Source organism: Theobroma umbraticum, unplaced genomic scaffold, assembly GCF_002168275.2.
Source record: "Theobroma umbraticum cultivar Fairchild unplaced genomic scaffold, ASM216827v3 scaffold_4.1, whole genome shotgun sequence".
In the NCBI taxonomy this organism is placed as follows: Eukaryota; Viridiplantae; Streptophyta; class Magnoliopsida; order Malvales; family Malvaceae; genus Theobroma; species Theobroma umbraticum.
Window position 1 is genome coordinate 8,369,102 of NW_018397258.1, and position 20,547 is coordinate 8,389,648.

The following is a 20,547-nucleotide window of genomic DNA, read 5'->3' on the forward strand; positions in this document are numbered from 1 at the left end:
AAAAAGCCGACGGGCATCCAATGAGTGCATATTGACGAAAATAGTCGAGGAAAAAAATCAATTAAATTATATGCACGCCTCATTAAGGCCAAAAAAAAAAGGTACATTTTTTTCATGCGTTTTGAGCTAACCATGAAGGTCATGTCATGGTCCAGCAAAGTAAAAAGCCTCAAACAAGTGAAACTCTACGCTATACGCTGAGAGGGGATTGTGCTTGTAAAAATGCGCTGCAAACAAGGGCACCAAAAATTTATAGACTAAACTCTTCCCTTTTTCCATTTTCCCCCTAAATGAAACTGGCCGCAGCTCCGAAGACAAAATTTAAACCACTTGGGCAGGATTGGTGTGTGGCCTTAAGAATGAGTTCAAAGGAAGTAAACTAGGAGCCCTGTTGAAGCAATAAATCTCTGGATAAACAAATTACTGCTGCCGATACTCTGGCTTTAGAATCCAAACTGATCCATTTGGATCCTTCTCTAGTATAGCAATTTCCTTCAATAGATTCTTAAACAAAGGCAGATTGTTTGGGGGTATTCTGTCTTTAAAGTAATCCACAATGCTGGCTGAATCAGTGCTGCCACCTCTTTGTTGTATAAATGTACATATCTGACGTATCAATACTTCAGGCTGCACACTGGATACATAAGAAGATGACCTAGTAGTCCCATTAACTACAGATCTTGCCCTGTTAAAAGAACTCGAAGACAATCCAAACTGCTGTTCCAGCCCAGCACCAACTGCTTCTTCTTGGTTTCCTTGAATTCTAGCTAGCAATTCTGCTGAAGACAATGCCTTCCCAGCAGCTGCCCCAGCTGCAATGCCATTGCTAGACGACTCACCTGGGGGTTTTACTAACTGGGAGTTCAAAGTTGATCCAAATTTCTTACGAACTGCTGATGGTGCACCGGCCGCTCCTGATTTCCCAGTCCAAGTTGGAACAGAAATACTATCATGGCTTCGAAGCATTCGTGACTGGCGTAGTGCTTCTGCTGCTCTTTGTGCCACCTGTGAAGCCTGTTCCTCAAGCCTCATCTTCTCTTCACCATGGGCACTCATGATGGCATCATGGTTCACCGCACTCTGGAGGAAAGAAAAAATAGAAAATAAAAAGCAAACCAAAAAAAGATCACATTCACCGGTGCATAAGAAGGAAAGGCAAAATTCTTCAGTTATGTGGAAAAAGGTTTTATAAGAATATAATGGATCTAAAAAAATCTATTTATCAAAAAAATTTTGTTAAACATGTGCACCAGCAATGGTGAATACTACTCACCATGTGTCTCAAAAAGAAAAAATTTAAAAAGGAGTTTTCAGATAGCACCACTAAGCAAAGAACGTGCACTGCTTTGATTTTCCAGATACAACAAAAAAATGTGAAGTAATACATTTTAACTTTTCTGTGGAGTTAACAAGAAATTGTAATGCTTTTAAAGAAGCGGTACCCTAAACAAAACAGTGAAACTACCCTTAGATAAAGGAAATCATTATCACAGATAGAGGGACATCTTACATGTATCCCTTGGGCATCAAAAAGGCTTCTCAAAATATTTTTTTCTTCATCTACTTCACCATCACTATGATCATCTTTTTCCTTTTCCTTTCCCTTTCTCTTTGAAAGACCAGTATTTGAGCAATTTCCTTTTCCACTGGCAGCAGGATCAGCATCAGGAGTAGCAGCTTTCAACTGTTTCTGCTTATCCTGCTCATCTGTCTGAGCACCAACAATATCTACATCTTCAGACAACTGGCTGAATATATTAGATGTTTCAGTTGATCCATTCTCTCCATTATCATTCAGGGTGAAAAGATCCTTCATATCTCGAGCTTTAAAGAACCTTCTCTGCTGGGGGTTCTTCAATATCTTATTTGTAAGAAAATGCTTGTAAATTTGCCGATGATACACCTTCTCCTCAATTGTTCCACGGGTAATCAATCTGTATACGGTTACATCTCTTTTCTGGCCAATACGCCAAGCACGTTCCCTCGCCTGTTATATATGACAGCGATCACAACAACCTTCAAATAGGAATATCAAGCAAAATGCACCCAGATCCACCACAGGTCTACCTTTTACTATAAATTCATCTGAATTAATGTTTTAGGTGTGTTTTGTTATATCTTAAACAATATGTCATTAAAAAGAAGAGTCATTCAAAAGATACCTGTATGTCTGTCGATGGGTTCCAATCAGGATCAAAGATAATCACCCTGTCTGCACCTGTTAAATTTGTTCCTAAACCACCAACTTTTGTTGTCAGAATGAAAATAAATATATCATCAGAGTTATTGAATTCATCTATTAAGGCCATTCTCTGTTTTACGGGAGTATGTCCATCCATTCTTCGATAGTCATAATCACTAGTAATTAAGAAATTTTCAAGAATGTCAAGCATTTGCTGTGTTTGAGCAAACAAAAGAACACGATGGCCCTGCTCCTTCCAAACCTTGAGCACTTGGGCAACAACTTTCATTTTCCCGCTGCGTTCAGGATTTCCGTAGTCTGGATTCTGGCAGGAATGATCTCTCTCAAGCAGATCAGGGTGGTTGCAGATCTTGCGCATCACATCAATTCCATATAGAGAATTTCTACTCCCATCCAATATTTGTTCCACCTCTGAGCTAGCAAGAAATGCTCTATAAACAGATCTTTGGTCAGCAGTAAGGCTGCAAAAAAGTACATGTTCTGTCTTTTTAGGCAGTTGGGCATTCACATCAGCCTTCATGCGCCGGAGGAGATAAGGCATGATCAAATCACGGAGGACAACAGCACACCTGCACAATATCCAAATTCAGAAATCATTCATAAAGGAAAACAGTCAAAGAATTCAGCATGAAGAAACACAAGGCACTGATGACAACCACTCCTCCCAACTTCCTTAAAACCAACTCAAATTTTCAGAGATACACAATGTGCACCTGTAGGCTGTGGATACTTGTAATGGTGAAGCATTGGCATATCCACCAACAGATATAGGGACAGCAAACTCTGCCTCAAATACAGGTAAGACACCCAACTTTCCAGGGAAAACAAAATCAAATAATGACCACAGTTCACCAAGCTTGTTCTGAATCGGTGCACCAGTCATTATTATACGGTGAACCGTCTGAAGCTGTTTGCAAACCAGAGTGATTTCAGCATTTGGATTTCGGATTCGATGTCCTTCATCCAGAACCGCATAACCCCATTCTATGTCAAGCAACTTTCCCCCTAGCAACCGGAGTTGCTCATAAGTTGTAATTAGCAACCCAGATTTTGATCTCAAAACTCTATTTATCAAAGAATCCCATTTTTTTCTGCTTTTGGAAGAAAAGTTTCCCTCATAATCGCTGTCAAGTGAACCTTCACTTTCATGATCACTTTCTCCATGAGATTTGGCTTGACTCTTCTCATAAGCAGGATCCTGAGCAGAATCATGTAGTATCTCAATGTGAAATTTTGAATACCATCTTCGTGCCTCCCTTTTCCATTGTCGCAAGAGTGTTACAGGGCAGACAACAATGCTTGGTTCATACATGTTACTGAAGTGTAATGCTCCAAGAAAAGACAAGACCTGGACGGTCTTGCCAAGACCCATTTCATCCCCTATAATCCCACCTGCTCTTTGGCAATGCAGTTCCCACAACCACTGCACTCCCACTTTTTGATAGTCAAAAAGTCTACTAAAAATGGTTTCAGGGATCTTTAGCCCACCTTCAAGTGTAACATAAGGAGGATCACTATCATCCATATCCTCCCAGTCCTCTTGGTTTTCTTCTTCATCATGAGAAGTGAACTTATCCCTCTCATCTTCTGCACAATGTAAGAAAAAAATTGATGCAGCAAAAAAAGCTTTCAGCACAGCATATATTCAAGCAACTGTCAGCACATATTCAGCAGAAAACAGAACAGTTACAACTGTGTTCATCATAAAGATAATGTATCACAACCATCAAGAACAAACATTAGTTCATATATATTTGCTGCCTGTTAAGGGATGATGGTTAAAATGGTAAACTAAGCAAGAAACTTCTTCTTTAAAAGAAATCATGGTAGTCATAGAATACATAGTAACTTAAGCAAGGACAAAGTGAGCACACCTCCCTCTTCCAGATCCCTTTCCTCATGAGAGATGCGCTTTCTCCATTTCTTGTCAGGCAAAGGCCTCTTCTTTTTCTGTTTCAAACCTTTATTCTCCTCTACCTCTTTAGTTTGAGGAAATTTAAAAGGTTTTCTTAACCTTTGAAAAGGAAAGGTGGGTGCATCAAGCTTTGGCAAAGCTTCAGTATCAAGTAGTTTGGTTGATGGCCGAGCCTGTGCAGCCTCTGATATTGACTTTGCAGCTCTAGCAACACTAGAAGAAACAAGAGTATCATTCTCGTCTTCTTCAACAGGTATACTGTGCCCATCAGATGTTCCAGGCTGTTGAAGACGACGCTCAAAGCCCTTAAGCTTATGAAAAGGAGTTAAAATTCCCTTCCGCACCAGTTGATCCCTTTCCTAAGCCATAAATATTATAGCGTTAGTAGCCTTCCCTTCCCCCAGCTTTAAACAGAGGGAGGTGATAAACATATACAATTTAAAACTTCAATCACAGACGTAAAAAATAATTATCTAATCCCTTCTCTCTAACTATTTAGTATTAGGCAAGCCAATAAGTATCAGACCTAATAACCATGATTAACTTACCGTTTCTACAAATCCAGCAGATGCGGCGTCCAACACTGCATCAAAATCAACATCATCATTAAAGGAAACTGTTTTCTTCCTCTTTTCTTGATTTTTGCTGGGTTTCTGAATTTCTTTTGACTTTCTCTTTGGTCTAGGCTCTTCCTTCACCAGGTCCTTTATCAACTTGTCATGCTTAATGCCCTCAGACGAACTTTCTACAAGTAAACCAGACAGTTCTTTCTCAAGTTGAGCCTTAGTTTTCTTAAGGCTCTTCAGTCTATCAGTAGCTAGGGCATGCTGAAGGGTCAAATCAAGTGAAGACACATGCATAACACTTTCGTCATCCTCTTTATTCCCTTTCTTCGCGCTATCATCATCATCATCATGATCAGCTCGATCATCACCACTCACAACATTTCTCCCCTCTTCAACAGTCGATGCAACAGCATCTATCTCAAATTCTATGGCCCTCAATTTATTCAAGAGTTTTGCTTGGTTGGCTAATGGAGAAGGGTCACTGCTTTCGGACTTTCCAGTAGGTTCCTCCTCAGTGCTCCCTCCTACTTCACTACCATCCCCAGCATAATTTTCCGCCTGTCATTCAACAATTGGCCATTGTCAAATATCCACAATATAATAGCACTATTTATAAATGCTAGTAGTAATTCTAAAAAATAGAGTCAGATTATAGAAACTAAAGTTGAAAATGAGAGAGAGGTTGAGGTGATACCTTGGCTAAGATATCCCGTTCGATATCCTCAGGATTTGCAGACGTGACCCCCAAACTACTCAACAAGATCCTATCCTCCTCTTCCTCCATCCAATTTGCCTCAATCAGCTCCAATCTCGTCATATAAACCACCAATTCCACCTACCAAATCAAAATCACATTCAACTCTTACTTCAACAACCGTTTCCGTCACCCTAATTTAACTGCAAATAAAATGTACAACTCTGTTAACGATTCGATTAAATCCAATTCCTGTTTGACTACTAAGCAAAGCTACTGAGATTCTAACGAGCACGAACAAAGTAATACGCTGATATAATTATGATTTTTTATTTGTTTTTTTTTTCCTTAAATGAAAAAGAAAACAAATTGATAGAAAGCTGATCGTCGTACCTAAAGCTTGCAATTCGAATCGTTGCAATAGGTTTTAAAATTTGTTTCCTTCTTTAACATTAATAACGAGAAATCATCGAGAATGCCATTCTTGACCCGTCTCTCTCCCTCGCTGCCTCCGGTTTCTCCGTGGCCTCGACACGACCCAAATGGAGGTCGTATTAGCACCTAAATTTTTTTCCCGTCTTCCTCCGCAAGGAAAAACTCAAGAAGCCAACGTCCGCTTCTAATCAAAACGCAGCCTCACATCCGCGTTTCATAAAGCCGAAAGGGCGAACAACGTGTCAAATCTTTCACCGGCACGTGTAGAAAAACTAGTGCTTGAAAATCTAGTTCCAGCAACCATGTACGTGTCAATTTCCTAGTGGCTGAATCTCAACAAAGAAGGGCATGCCTATATGATCGCCAAAAGCCGCGGGAGCTACCTTTTACTGCCCCAAAAAATGGCGGAGCAAGCTTGTTGCAAATCAAGAGAAGAAGAGGGGAATGGAGAATCGAAAAGCATCAGAGTGTGTGGCATGCAATTCGCATACGAATCACAGCCTCCGCTGTTCGTCGATTTCGATCTCGACATCGCTCCTGGATCGCGTTGCCTTCTCGTGGGCGCCAACGGTTCTGGTAATCTCGATCGCTTCCAATTCATTTCCTCTTCAGTTTTACCTTCTAACCGAAAGAATTTCCTACAAAAAATTCTAATTTATATTTGTCCTTGTGGACAGGGAAGACGACATTGTTGAAAATTTTAGCTGGAAAGCATATGGTTGGTGGAAGAGATGTTGTGAGAGTGCTAAACCGTTCGGCTTTCCATGACACTCAACTTGTTTGTAGTGGCGATTTAGCTTATTTGGGTGGATCTTGGAGTAAAACTATTGGCTCTGCTGTCAGTAATCTTTCCTAAGCGTCTTTTTTATTTCCCAAAAGATTTAAATTCACCGTTTTTGTTTAAAACTTGTCCTCAAATTGTTGTTTAACCTTGCCAAACATATGCAGGGGGAGGTTCCATTGCAGGGGGACTTCTCTGCAGAACACATGATATTTGGAGGTGGGTGAATTAGGCTCCGTTTGACCGTTGCTTTCGCTATTTGCCTTTTTGTTCAACTTTGAAATTGATTTGTCTAATTTTACTGTTGGCAGTTGACGGGATTGATCCTGTGAGGAGAGAGAAATTGATTGAGCTGCTTGATATTGATTTGCAATGGCGGATGCATAAGGTATCTGATGGGCAACGGCGACGAGTCCAAATTTGTATGGGTCTTCTTCATCCTTTCCAGGTATTTTGAAGTTATGAATTTGCCATTTTTATATGAGTAATATCACCAGATGAAGCTGCACGCCATGTATACTTAATATTATGATTCTAAGATTGATATAAATCCACGAGTGGGTGAATGTAATGATGCCTTGTAATACTATCTTGTGACAAACAAAACTTCAACTGCCACCGTCCACTTTAAACACTGGAAAAACTGCAGATAAATTTTGTGGCTGCTAACCTGCATGATTACTAGTTTTGCTGATTTGTTGTGGCGACTCAACTTTTTTTTCTCAGAACTTGCATTTGTCTTTTACTTTCTTGCAGGTTCTTTTGCTAGATGAGGTTACGGTGGACCTTGATGTTGTTGCGAGGATGGATCTGCTTGATTTCTTTAAGGAGGAATGTGAGCAGGTAGTGACTTCTGTTGTGTGTTATAAGGGCTAGAAAATGAGGGATTACTATGAATAGGCTGCTGGAATAGTCATTTATCTACAATATGTTCAGGAAAAGGATATAACAGTTGATATAGCTTTTCATTATCTGATACATTTGTTTCTGCACAATTAGTTAAATTGGCAATTGCATTTTGATTTATACATTGGCTCTCTTATTCAATTGCTCTCCGCATGTAGAAAATTGATGTTCTCGTACTGTCCAAGTACTCTCATTGATGATTGCATCATCATTACTAAAACCAGTGTGTAATGCTTCAATTCTTTAACTAATATTTACTATTATATTTTAGAGAGGAGCCACAATTGTATATGCAACCCATATCTTTGATGGGTTGGAGACATGGGCAACACATCTGGCTTACATCCAAGATGGTGAATTGAAGAGATCTGAGAAGTTGACAGACGTTAATGAGTTGAAATGTTCGGAAAATTTGCTTTCTGTTGTTGAGACCTGGCTTCGCTCTGAAACCAAGTGTGAGAAAAAGAAACCCATCAAAACCCCTGCCCAAGTCCAGAAGGCCTCGCCCTTTGGTACTTCTCCTTTCATGTCATCCAGGCACATGGCATACTATCGTTGATCTCTCTCAATCCAGCAATTTTTCAATAATTTTTTGAAAATCGAAGCCAGAAATACAAGTGGGGAAAGTTTTCTGAGGTCAGATACTACTGACTTTTGCTCTCCCCACTATAGAATAATATACTTGTGAGCTCCATCTTGTCTAATTAATAGGGAATAGCCTTTCTCTCTTTATGGTAATTCTGTTGAAAAATGATAATGGTGAAACACATGGTCTGTCATTGCAAAATAGTGTTGTAATTTATCAACCATTTTGGTAATGGTGTCAATGCTGAACAGGTGCTAGCTGCTGGATCTCGATGGCTACACCAGTGAAGCCCTGACCCAACAATCTGACTTGGGCAGATTTTGTTTGAATTGTCACCATTTTAATAATGGAAAAAGCTTTGAGTACATTGGACATATATCTTTTGAGATTTATAATTAGTTGATACAAATGTTTGGGAAAAATTCTCTTTCCTGACTTTGTTTTGGTACAATATTGACAAGAAATTTTTGCTTTTTGGTTGTTCAAACTGTTGCTGTAAGAAAGCTTTTGGGCCGTGAATTTCTTAGTTTTAGTTGGATTGAAGGGATGAGTTTCTTAGTTGCAGAATTTTAAGTTATGGTTCTGACTCTTCTTCTTTGCATGATTTGAGACTGATTAGAGTAAGTGATAATGCTAGAAATATTAGAAAGTCTACTTACTGAAATTACAATGTACAAATGGAGATGGGATATGACTAGGCAATCTGACCTGCAGCTTAAACATGAGTGATTTCCCAGAAAACTTAAAATACCTCCGTTTGATATGCTACTTGATATCTTTTTCAATACTTTACTCTGCTTGTATCATCTCCAACTCCTTTCAAAGGGATGAAAGCTAATGGTTATTATTCTTCAAAAAATTAAGGGAAAATAGCCCACTTTTAAGTTTTAATTGAAATTCTAAATGGGTTCATTAATTTTCGAAAAGAACACTCAATCTCAAAAGTATAAACATCGTGAATAGATAATATGAAAATATTAAAATATTTTTTATTAATTTAAAAAAATATTATTATATAATTTTTTTGAATAGAAAGAATTGATCAGTGTTTTTAGTTTATTTTTTTAATTAATAAAAAAATTAATAAAAATTATATAATAGTAATTTTTAAAATTAAAAAAAGTAAAATTATCTTTTCAATATTATCATGTCATCAAACTAATAGAACATTAACGGTTGGTTAACAGCTGGACTTATGTGTTAAGTAAAAAATACTTTTATGTAATGAAATGTTCATTTCAAAAACTGTCAGTATGAGTTTGAATTATTAATTTTAAGAATATCTTGGAAAGAATATTTTCTTATTTTCTTTTTACTTTATTTGTACTCTAAGTAAGTTTAAGGTTAGAATATTTCTTTATTTGCTATTTTCTTTACTTGTACACTAAGTAGGTTTAGATTTAGTTGGTTATTATAATTACTTTACTTATATTCCAAGTAAGTTTAGGTTTAGTTGGTTATTATAATTACTTTACTTGCACACCAAGTAGGTTTAGGTTTAGATAGCTATTATAAATAACTTCTTATGTAATTCTTTATTTTGTCTCAAGCAGTTTAGGTTTTTGCTTAGATATTGAATATTTTCTATATGGTATCAAAGCACTTCTAATCACAAAAAAACCTTCTAACAGGAATCTCGTATTCTAAACTCATACTTGAAAAATCATTATCATATTTTTTTTCTTTCTGTTCATCTCAAATTATATGGCAGAAATCAATTCCATTGTTCCAACCAAATTAAGCAATTTCATGATTCAAACCGTACAAGCAACCCAACACCACAAATTATTGTCCATTAAGACAATTTTGTGTTTTTTACCAATATTACACTAGATGAGACAAATTACTTATTATGGTTTCAACTCATGAAGATGTATTTTGTCACTTGCAATAAAGCTGGATATCTCACCAAAAAAGCAAAAAAATTGCACTTAGAGATTCTAACCTTGGAACATGGATTATTGAAGATCACAAAATGAAAATTGGCTTATTGACTCAATGAGTCCATCATTAATGCAACGATTTATTCGTCTTCCCGCAACCAAGAAGATATAGGAAGCTATATTGAAGTTGAAAACTATTTATGATGGATTAAACAAGATCCGTATTTTTGAATTGAACTAGAGATCTTTCTCTACCAAATAAAATGGCCAACCATGTCAACATACTATAATGAACTTGTGGTTATTTTTCAAGAAATTGATTACGGGATTATCTCGCAGGAAAGAACAGTTGAAGGTGTAGTCTAATTGCATTTCGCGATGGTTAGGCTCCATATTTTTCTAAGTGGATTTGATTCTGAATTTGATCAAGTCTGTAGAGAAATTTTACTAAAAGATCTAAAACTTGATTTGGAAAGCACGTATACATATGTCATGAGAGAATATCAACAAAGACAGACAATGGGAGGCTCTCATCCGAATCTTGAGAGCACAGCTATGCTAGCCAACCAAACTTGGCCAGGACCATCGTCTAGTTCTTCTAAGAATCGAAGCAATCAATCAACTAAAAAATTGACAGTTTGGTATGTATTCATTATGGTGAAACAGGTTATTCGAAACAACGATGTTATGAAATCATTGGCTATCCTGAGTGGTGGGACTTCACAAAGAAACCTAAAAAGAAGATTACAGGAAAAGCGATGGTGACATCTACAAAAGAAAACCAATCGAAGCCTACGACAAATGTTATAGACAAATTGCAACCTACGGCAAACATTGCCCACTCAAGTATGGGTAATAAGGCATTAGTATTCTCTACAACTTCTAAGAATAATACATGGATTATTGTTACAGGTGCATCTGACTGCATGACTAAGGACTTTGGTTGTTACAATCAGTCCTCCCTTTTTTCTCAATTTGTTATCTCCATAGTTAATGGTAATATATGTCCTATTATTGAATAAGGATCTATCATATTATTTAATACTTTTACATTGGATATAGTTCTTGTTGTTACATCCTTTGAATGTAATCTTTTGTTTGTTAGCCAAATTACCTTTACTCTTAATTTCATTGTAACTTTTTGGCCCTCATTTTGTATTTTTTAGGACATTCTAACTTAAAAGTAGGGGGCGTGTAAACGGTTAGCTCGATTAGTTATATAGTTCAGTTCAATTTCAGTTATTTTTAAAGCAATCCGATTAGCGACCAAATGCAGTTCTTCATAAGCAGCTTTGACAAGTATATGCCATTAAAGTCTCAACACAAACTACATCGATAATTCAGCTATTGCCTCAAAGGCATATCATGCTCCTCAAATTTTTTTCTGGTATCACTTACCAGCTCTAAAACAGTTTATAGATACAAAGTAGTACTACTATTAATTGTAGTTGCTGCTTTTAATGCTCTTCCTTTTCCCACTAATGGAGGCTATGAGCTTAGTTGAAGAATGCAATAGCTAGGGTGTCTTTGTCTATCTCTCAAAATGCAATAAACAGAACAAATATCATCAAGAAAAGTATTAATAGTGCCATAAGAAGTACTTGAAACTTTTACTATGAGTGTGTAAAAATTTTTCAAGAAAAGATTCAACCTCGTAACATTTTCCTAATCTTCATGTTCAAGTATCCCATCTCCCATCAACGAATCAGTTCTATAATAAGAATTGGCTTTTTCAAATAAATTAAAGGCTTTTTCAAACTTTTGAGCTGTTTCTAACATCAAATAAGTGGAATTCTATTGAGTACTAACATCCAAACATAACAAATTTTTTAATTGAATATTTGTAGACTCAACACATTCTTTGAACTTTACTAACCTAGCAGGTGACTGTTTCACAGATCTAACTATCCTTCTAATATAAGTAATTGAATCATTCATTTCCTTCAATCCATCAGTGACAATGAGATTAATGATATGTGCAATACATCTCATATGTAGAAATTTACTTTCTAAAAAACTGTTTCCTGATAAGTTCAATTTTTTCTTCATATGTGCTATTGCAACATCATTGAAACTACCATTATCAACAGTAATGGTGAAAACCTTACTAATCTCCCAATCACACAAACATTTATCAATCATTCTCCCAATGGCCTTACATTTGTGACTATAAATGGGATAAAAATTTAAAATTCTTTTGTGTAATTTTCAGTCATTGTCTATAAAGTGAGTCGTCAAATACATATAATTCTCTCTTTGAATTGATGTTCATGTGTTTGTGATCAAAGAAACTCTAAAAGAAGATGTTCTCAATATATTCTTGAAATGGTTCTTTCTATCAACAAAAAGGTTAAAGCAATCTCTAGTAATAGTCCATCATGATGGCACAATAAATTTAAGACATGAAGTTGACACGAATTCCTTAAATCTTTCCCCTTCTACTGATCTAAATGGTAACTCATCTTTGATGATCATCTTAGTTAGAGACTTTTTAGTGGCTTCTTGACTAAATTTTCAAGTTCCTATTGACCCATCTCTCTATTGAAAAGCTAACTCAGTTTGAGAAGAATCATTAGTAGAACTAGGAAACTTTTTGCAAGAATTCATGTGATTCTTCAATGAAGTTGTGCCATTATATTTAATATTAGTAGAAAATACCTATCATAATAATTACATCTAGCTTTTTGTTCACCTTGATCATTGACGAATCTGGTGAAGTGTTTCCAAACTTCAGACTTCTGTGGAGGTGCTTTCTGTTTCTTAGAATTAACAGCATCACTTTTATTAATGGAGATTATAGTTTGCTGTGCAATTGGTGTTGGTGATGATGACAGCATGCCAATAGGCGTAGGCTATGTAGTAGCATCACTAGGAGTAGGAGCTGGATTATTGTTTTTCACTTGCCATTGAAATCTTCAATTTGTCACTCAAAAAGAATTAATTAATTAGCAAATATGTTATTCAAGAATGAAGAATCTATTAAAGAATTTATCACTAATAGCAAATATTAAAAAATGAGCAAATATAATTAAGAATCTATCACTAATAGTAAACATTTTATCTTTTTATTTAGAAAGCAAAAGGTAAGGTAAAGAAAGTTAATAATATAAGCATTATCTTTTATTTTATTCTCGTGTCCATGAATTGCTATACAAAGACTTTTGCCTAGTCTTCATACTGTAGAAAAGCTAAACCAATGACCATTTGCAGAATCACAACAAACAGGGAAATCACTATCCTATGAAATGAGCTTCATTCTCCCACACAAAAGAAATAAATATTTGGACTAGAGGCACAAAAGTTGTCAATTTTTCTATTTCTTTTTTCTTTTTTCTTTGAGATAGTTTCTTGGCTTTTTTATTTGTTATTTAACACCAAAAAAGTAAACAGGCCACTCAACAAGTGAAAGCTGGCAGACAAAAATGGGAAGGCTTTTAGTATAAAAGTTTACCCTTGAAACATGTAATGCCATGGAAGATTCCTATTTGCTGCAAAGTGCAACCATTATTGTGTTCTACTTTTTGGTTCATGGAAATGAACTAGATCAGAGCTGGACTTATAACAAGATGAGTGTTAAAGTGGTTGACCAAAAGAAAATAGCAGAGGGAGTGAAAGTTGGGGGTGGGGGAAGCCATGCTTAAGTTGATATCTTGAAGGAACCTTGAGGGTACAACTATGGTTTGACAAACCAGGATGAAAGCTACGTTAACCTTGATTAAGCCTAAATACGTGATAGGCAAAAAAAAAGGTAAAAATGCAAAAGTAATTGATCATATATGTAAAGCAAAAGCATGGAAAAAGAGGGATGGAAGCTTTATGCTCTCCAAAAAAGATCTCCAAGCTTTGAATTTATGCAAGAGAAACCTTAGTTACTTTGTTTTGGTAATGGCTTTTCTCCCTTTAAGCTAGGACAAGAGTTTGATATTGCATTTGATTATCGAAAGAACAACCTTTAACAATTAACACAATGTCAAATATCATTTAATTTTAGGTTTAAAAGCACTTTTTTAGACTATGATTTTTCTTCAACTGCAGAAGCACATAAAAAGTGCTTTTGCCAACCGAGCTTTTTCTAACAGCAATGCCAAACTAGGCATTAATCTTAGCCCAACTTCTACCAGGGCCTAGTTTCCCTTCCTTACATTTTCTTTATTGTCCTCTTCTGTTTAGATCTACATGTGAAAAATGCATCTTTTCAAATTACTTTAATTCTCTTTAAGGATATTTAACTCATCCTAGTCATGGCATTAAAGAGAAGAAGAAGAGTTAATGGTGAATAATCTATCAATAAACTACATAAAATGGCCAAAAATCTCCATATTAATAGCATAAATATTTACATGTTACACAAAACCACCACTCACAAAAAATCAAGCAGCAAAAAGTCAAAAACCAACATAAAAAACTCATTGACCAAACCCATAAAATTTCAAGCTAAGAAAACATAGAACAAAAGGAAGAGAAAAGGAACTAAAAACCCATAAAAACTTACTTGATATAGGAAAGGTGAAGGATGGTAGCAACTTGCTAAAAATGAGAGAAGAGGAAGAGAAAAGGGTGGAGACTGGAGAGTATCGGGAGTAGAGACAAGACAGATGAGAGAATGGGAAGAGAAAAGGGTGGAGATTGGATAGTCTAGAGAGTGGAGATGGGACAACGGAAAGAGGAACCAAACAAAGAGATGAGATTAGACATTTAGGTTTAGGATTTTTTCATGTAAAATCTCCATAATACCTTTATTTAGGTTCGGTTAGAAATTTTCTTAACCGAAATAATTTTACTAATTAAAGTATCATAACCAAATTAACCGAAAAGCTGAACTCATTTTGGCTCTATACGGTTGTTCGATTCAGTTTATATTTGCTCACCCTTACTTAGAAGATTCTTGGTTATGGAGTTAGGTGGGGCAAACTCTACTATTTGGAGTTAACAGAAAGTAGGAGATCGAAATTCAACAAGGCAAATCTAACTAGTAGCAAAGACAAGGCTCGAACGACTATATGATTCTGGTACCGAAGATTGGGACATCTTTTTGCGGTTATTTTAGAAAGTTACAATCGCATCCATTTTCAAGTTTGAATGATTTGGATTTTCATTGTGACATTTGTGAACTAGCTAAGGGCCATCGTATTTTTTATCCACTAAGTTTGAATGAAAGTTCAGAACCTTTTGCGATTATTCACTGTGATGTTTAGGGTCTTGTAAAATTCCTTCAATTTCTAATGCTTGTTACTTTGTTACATTTATTGATGAATGTGCTAGAATGACTTGGGTATCTCTGCTTCAAAATAAAAGTGATGTACGCACAACATTTCAGAAATTTTATAGTATTGTGGGCACTCAGTACCAAAAGTAAATTCGTGCTCTACAAACAAACAATGGTGCTGAGTAGGATAGATCTCTTGATAAATTTTTGAGCTTTAATGGGATTCATCATCAAACTTCTTGTACTTATAATCCACAACAAAATGGATTGACGGAATGGAAGAATAGATAGATGTTGGAAGTGGTTCATGCCTCTCTTTTTGGCACGAACATGCCTCAGTTTCATTAGAGAGAAGTTGTAAAATCTATTACCTACCTTATTAACCAAATACTTTCTTGAGTAATAGACTTTTAAACCCCCTAACAAAAAATGCGATATTTACTTTCAATTTCCCACCTGCTTAATCTTGAACCACAAGTTTTTGGTTTCACTATATATGTCCACTTTCCCAAAAGCTTACGAAATAAACTTGATCCATGTGCAAAAACGATGTGTCTTTGTTGGCTATTTTGATTTTCAAAAAGGGTACAAGTGCTATGACCCTCAAACCTGTAAATTAGATGTAACCTTGGATGTTTCTTTTCGTGAATTAAAGCCTTGTTATTTAGAGGGAGTCTCTAGACCGTCTCTTTAGAGGGAAAGCTCTAGTGAAGAAAATGTGTTACAATAAGGAGAAGGAGGAGAGGAGTTTATGGAGTTAAAGGAAGTGAATAAACATTTTGGGAAAAGTGTTCAACAACATTGTAATTGTATTCATGAAATTGAGATTGAGTTAGTTCTTCTTGCAAATGAATCAGGTGTTTCCATCAGAGAGTCCTCAGAATTGCCCATGTCTATGCCTACACCATTAACTGAAGAATCAACCCAGAATGTTGTCCCTCAGGTAATCCTGAATCCCATATTTGATGAGGTAATCTCAAATCCCATATCTAATGAGTCCCATGAAATTTTGAATCTCATATTTGATGAATCCCATGAAACACATGTTTTTATATAAAAGCTGGTTCTTAAACATCCGTAAAGGTTGAATAAAGGAGACCCAAAGAAACAATATGAACCTTATCTTAAAGCTAAGGTTAAATACCTAAGCAGCAACTATGTGTCCTCCCATAGATTGTCTGAATTGTATGCACTCACTATTAATCAATTATCCACTGTATCATTCTTAGTAGTTTGCAAGATGCATTAAAAGATCTAAAATGGATCAAGGCGATGAACGAAGAAATGGAGGCTTTGCTAAAGAATGCTACCTGCGAACTGGTTCCCTTACTTGAAGGAAAGAAAACGATTAAATGTAGATCGGTATTTACAGTGAAACTCAAAGCAGATGGCAACATTAATAGATATAAAGCAAGGTTAGTTGCAAAAGGGTATATGCAAAGGTATGGGGTGAATTATCAAGAGACTTTTGCACTAGTAGCCAAGATCAATACAATTTATATTCTTATATCTATAACAACAAATCAAGATTGGCCCCTACAAGAGTTTGATGTTAAAAATGCTTTCCTCAATGGAGACTTAGAGGAAAAGATCTACATAAAGTTACCAACAGGAATTAAACACAGTTCTTTGTGTAAAAGGAAAGTTTGTAAACTGAAGAAGTCATTATATGAGCTGAAATAGTCATCTAGAGCTTGGTTTGGGAGGTTTTCTTCTATAATGAAAGCATTTAGTTATAAGCAAAGTAACTTAGATCATACTTTATTTATAAAACACAACGAGGGGAAGGTAACAACTTTAATCCTATATGCTAATGATATGGTTTTAGCGAGAGATGACCCAAGTGAATGAAAGCATTATGGGAATATTTGGCTATTAAATTTGAAATGAGGGATTCAGGGCAATTTAAATATTTCTTAGGGATTGAGGTTGCAAGATCGAAACAAGGGATTTTCCTATCGCAACAGAAATATGTATTTGATCTCTTAACTGACAATGCTTGCTTACAAACAAGCAAACATGCCCATAAAGATGAATCATAAGCTTAAAATTTTTCCATATCAAGTACCAACAGACAAGAGTTGTTATTAGTGGTTGGTTAGGAGATTAATTTATTTGTCACACATAAGATCGGATATGACTTATGATGTAAGTGTCGTAAGTTAATTTATGCATGCACCAAGTGAAGAACATATGAATGTAGTATATCGAATCTTAAAATACTTGAAGAGTGCTTCGGGCAAAGGCTTGTTGTTCTCAAAAAATGGTGTCTTTGATATTGAAGGATTTACAGATTTTGACTAGGCAGGTGATCAAACAACTAGAAGATCCACATTTGATTATTTTACTTTCGTGGAAGGTAATCTTGTCACTTAGAAAAGCAAGAAGCAGAAAGTTGTGGCAAGATCAAATGCAGAAGTTAAATTTCGAGGTATGGCTCATGGTGTAGGTGAATTATTGTGGATTAGAAGTATTCTCAAAGAGTTGAGAATTAAATATGCAAAACCTATGAATCTTTATTGTGTTAATAAGGCAGCCACTGAAATTGCACAAAAACCCGTACAACATAATCGCACCAAGCATGTTGAAATTAATCAACGTTTTATTAAGGAGAATCTCGATAAAAAAATTATACAATTTCCATTTGTCTAATTTGAAGGTCAATTAGTTGATATTCTCACGAAAGTAGTTTCAAGGAAAGTGTTCCATGGTATAGTTGATAAGTTGGACATGATTAATATCTATGCTCCAACTTGAAGGGGAATGTCAGCATAAGCAGTAATTATTAATTTTAGCGAGAATATTTCTCTATTTTCATTTTATTTTGCTTGTATTCTAAGAAAGTGGTTAAAATACTTCCTTATTTACTATTTTCTTTACTTGCACTCTCAATAGGTTTAGGTTTATTAACTATTATAATGACTTTACCTGTACACTAAGTAAGTTTAGGTTTAGTTAGCTATTATAAATAGCTCATTATGTAGTTCTTTATTTTGTATCAAGTAATTTAGTTTTTTGGTTAGATCTTGAATATTTTCTACAAAAATTAACAAACCCATTTGAAATTTTGATTAAATCTTAAAAGTGATGTATTTTACCAAAAAATTAAACTACCATCAGACAGAACCAAAGAAGCCTCCTCAAAAGTGGAGAATAAGGCATATGTTTATTGCTGCAGGCTCATCTTCCATTGGAGATAAACTCCACATCTGAATTAATTTCACATTAGGAAAATACCCTGAAGGTTGGTGGAAACATTTTTTACCTTTTTATTTTGAAACATACCTTCTTGTCCTCCTTTTGGTAGAAAATACAGTTCCTTTAATAATAATAATAGTAATAAAACCTATAAAAGAGAAAGCAAAAGAAAGGAGAAAAGAAAAAAATTCATGGAAAAATAAATAAAAAGGAGAGCGTATTTATCTTTTCATTGAAAGTTAACTTGGTAATTAACAACATTGTATTTTTAGGGAATAAATGTATTTTCAATTAAATATTATCAAATAAAAAGGAATATTTCAAACAAATGAGAGCAAGTATATTTTTAACCAAAGGCCTTTTCATTGTCTTGAGTGTTGATAGAGCTTAATGTTTTTTTTTCGAAATTTTAAGCTATTCATTTGTAAGAGGTTTTGGTTTTGGAGCAAAAGTATAGTATATGTCAAGAAAGAGCAGCATCCTTACATGTCACTAGACAGGGCATTAGACGGCTAGGATATGCTAACTAGTTTGGTCTTTACCAAAAGGAGATGAGAGGTTATGAGAAAGAGAAGGCCTAGTTATTATTACGTTGCTCCAGCATGCAATTAGGGAAAAGAAAGAAACTTACAAGCATGGCTAACAAGGTGAAATGGAAGACAGCATTTACCTTACTCATCTCAACTGTTGGTTGCAGTGATATTATATGATAGCAATGCTTCTCCTACTCCCCCACTCAGCCACCTACTCAACTCAACAGCAACACTGGCCACTTCCAAGCTCAACTCTATTTCACATCATTTGCCCATTTTCCATGTCCCTCGTGCTGGAACTAAGGACTTACACCCATTGCAAGATAATCAGCCTTGTTAACAATAACAAAGCCTACTTCCTCTCTCTATCTTTGTGTCTTTGTTGGCTCTTCTTGTATGCTTTGGTTGCACAATTTCCTTTTGGTTTTTAATATAATGATAAAATAAGCGCTGAAATTATGATAAACTTTTTACGTAAAATTCTTATTCTTTTATCTGTATCAATTGAATTCTCAATTTCTTATTTAGTGTCCAATGAACCCAATTTAGATGAAAAATGTTGACAAGGCTAATGGTTTGATCAAATCACACATGTTAAAACAAGTTATGCCAGTAATCATGTCATTGTTTTCTACCCAAACTGAAATAAAAATAAATAAATACTTAGGTGAAAATTTTACAATAACTCAAGAGCATATTTTATCATCATGCCAATTTTCTTTTGGATGATGCATGGTCAAAGGTTAGGTGAACTTCAAAGCTTTTTATAACACTTGAACACATCAAAATACTTAGTGACAATAATTAAGTCAAAGTTACATTGTATTTTAAACTTGTGAGACACTTTAATATATATATATATATATTTGAGTATAGAATTTGGATGGATATATTGATACCTAGAACAAACGTGTAGTGACTAGTTGAGACAAATATGAGAGACATCCCTATAATCTATATGCCTAAATTTGTGGATTGGTGATGTTAGGGTGGTTTGGGTTAGTTGGCGGTGCAAGGAAAAGGTTAGAAGATGGGTGGCTTGGCTTGGCTTGTGTTATTTACACAGCTCTTGTTTGGTTTTGATGCCTACTGAATAAATAGACCAACGATGGTCCCATGATGCCCTTCTTGCAAGAAACCCCTCATCCAAATCCTTTACTTTTTCCAATTCTGATCCAACCAAAAAAATTTAAAAAAAAAAGAAGAAAAAGAAAAAGGAAAAGCTAAAACATTGAAACTTTATAACTAGCTTAATGTATTAGAGGTTAACCAACCCAGTAACAGGCTAATCCAAGAAGCCATCAATTTTATGCTAAAATCCTGATAAATCATGATTTCGTCAGTTCAATTAAAAAAAGAGATCATTTCAACAGTTAAAAGAAGGGTAAAATATTTTTATATTTTAAAATTTTAATTAAAATTTTAAAGGAGTTTATTAATTTTTGAAATAAACACTTTATCTTAAAAATATAAATAAGATTAACAAATATTATGAAAGAATTAAAATATCTTTTTTTCTTTATTAATTTTAAAATTTATTATTATATTTTTTCAAAAAATAATAATTAATAAAAAATAAAAAAAAATATAATAGTAATTTTTTAAATAATATCACATCATCAAACTATTTAAAACAATAAT

General features: G+C 35.0%; 2 protein-coding genes and 1 pseudogene across 6 annotated transcripts; 2 read left to right on the plus strand and 1 right to left on the minus strand.

The window, feature by feature from the left end:
- Positions 1 to 11: 11 nt before the first annotated feature.
- Positions 12 to 5,984, minus strand: CHR8 (chromatin remodeling 8). 2 transcript variants are annotated; one of them, XM_021424071.2, is made up of 8 exons: positions 5,772 to 5,984; positions 5,379 to 5,519; positions 4,667 to 5,242; positions 4,078 to 4,477; positions 2,917 to 3,790; positions 2,163 to 2,772; positions 1,511 to 1,987; positions 12 to 1,080 (listed from the first exon to the last, which is right to left on the minus strand). In XM_021424071.2, the coding sequence occupies exons 2-8, from the start codon at positions 5,499 to 5,501 to the stop codon at positions 421 to 423; spliced, it is 3,720 nt and encodes a 1,239-aa protein (XP_021279746.1). In that variant the 5' UTR covers positions 5,502 to 5,519; positions 5,772 to 5,984; the 3' UTR covers positions 12 to 420. The 2 variants fall into 2 exon arrangements, with proteins under 2 accessions (XP_021279746.1, XP_021279745.1); XM_021424070.2 differs by having other exon boundaries at positions 5,379 to 5,581.
- A 199-nt stretch (positions 5,985 to 6,183) lies between these two features.
- ABCI19 (P-loop containing nucleoside triphosphate hydrolases superfamily protein) lies at positions 6,184 to 8,521 on the plus strand. 4 transcript variants are annotated; one of them, XR_002444933.1, is made up of 7 exons: positions 6,189 to 6,389; positions 6,491 to 6,651; positions 6,762 to 6,813; positions 6,906 to 7,042; positions 7,351 to 7,437; positions 7,772 to 8,136; positions 8,338 to 8,521. XR_002444933.1 is itself a non-coding variant. In XM_089783110.1 (6 exons), exons 1-6 carry the CDS (start codon positions 6,215 to 6,217, stop codon positions 7,860 to 7,862), a joined length of 690 nt encoding a protein of 229 aa, XP_089639236.1. In that variant the 5' UTR covers positions 6,184 to 6,214; the 3' UTR covers positions 7,863 to 7,998. The 4 variants fall into 4 exon arrangements, 3 of the variants coding, with proteins under 3 accessions (XP_089639236.1, XP_021279747.1, XP_089639235.1); XM_089783110.1 differs by lacking the exon at positions 8,338 to 8,521 and having other exon boundaries at positions 6,184 to 6,389; positions 7,364 to 7,437; positions 7,772 to 7,998; XM_021424072.1 differs by having other exon boundaries at positions 7,772 to 8,521.
- On the plus strand, positions 8,318 to 10,991 carry LOC149527394 (uncharacterized; annotated as a pseudogene).
- The last annotated feature ends 9,556 nt before the right edge of the window (positions 10,992 to 20,547 follow it).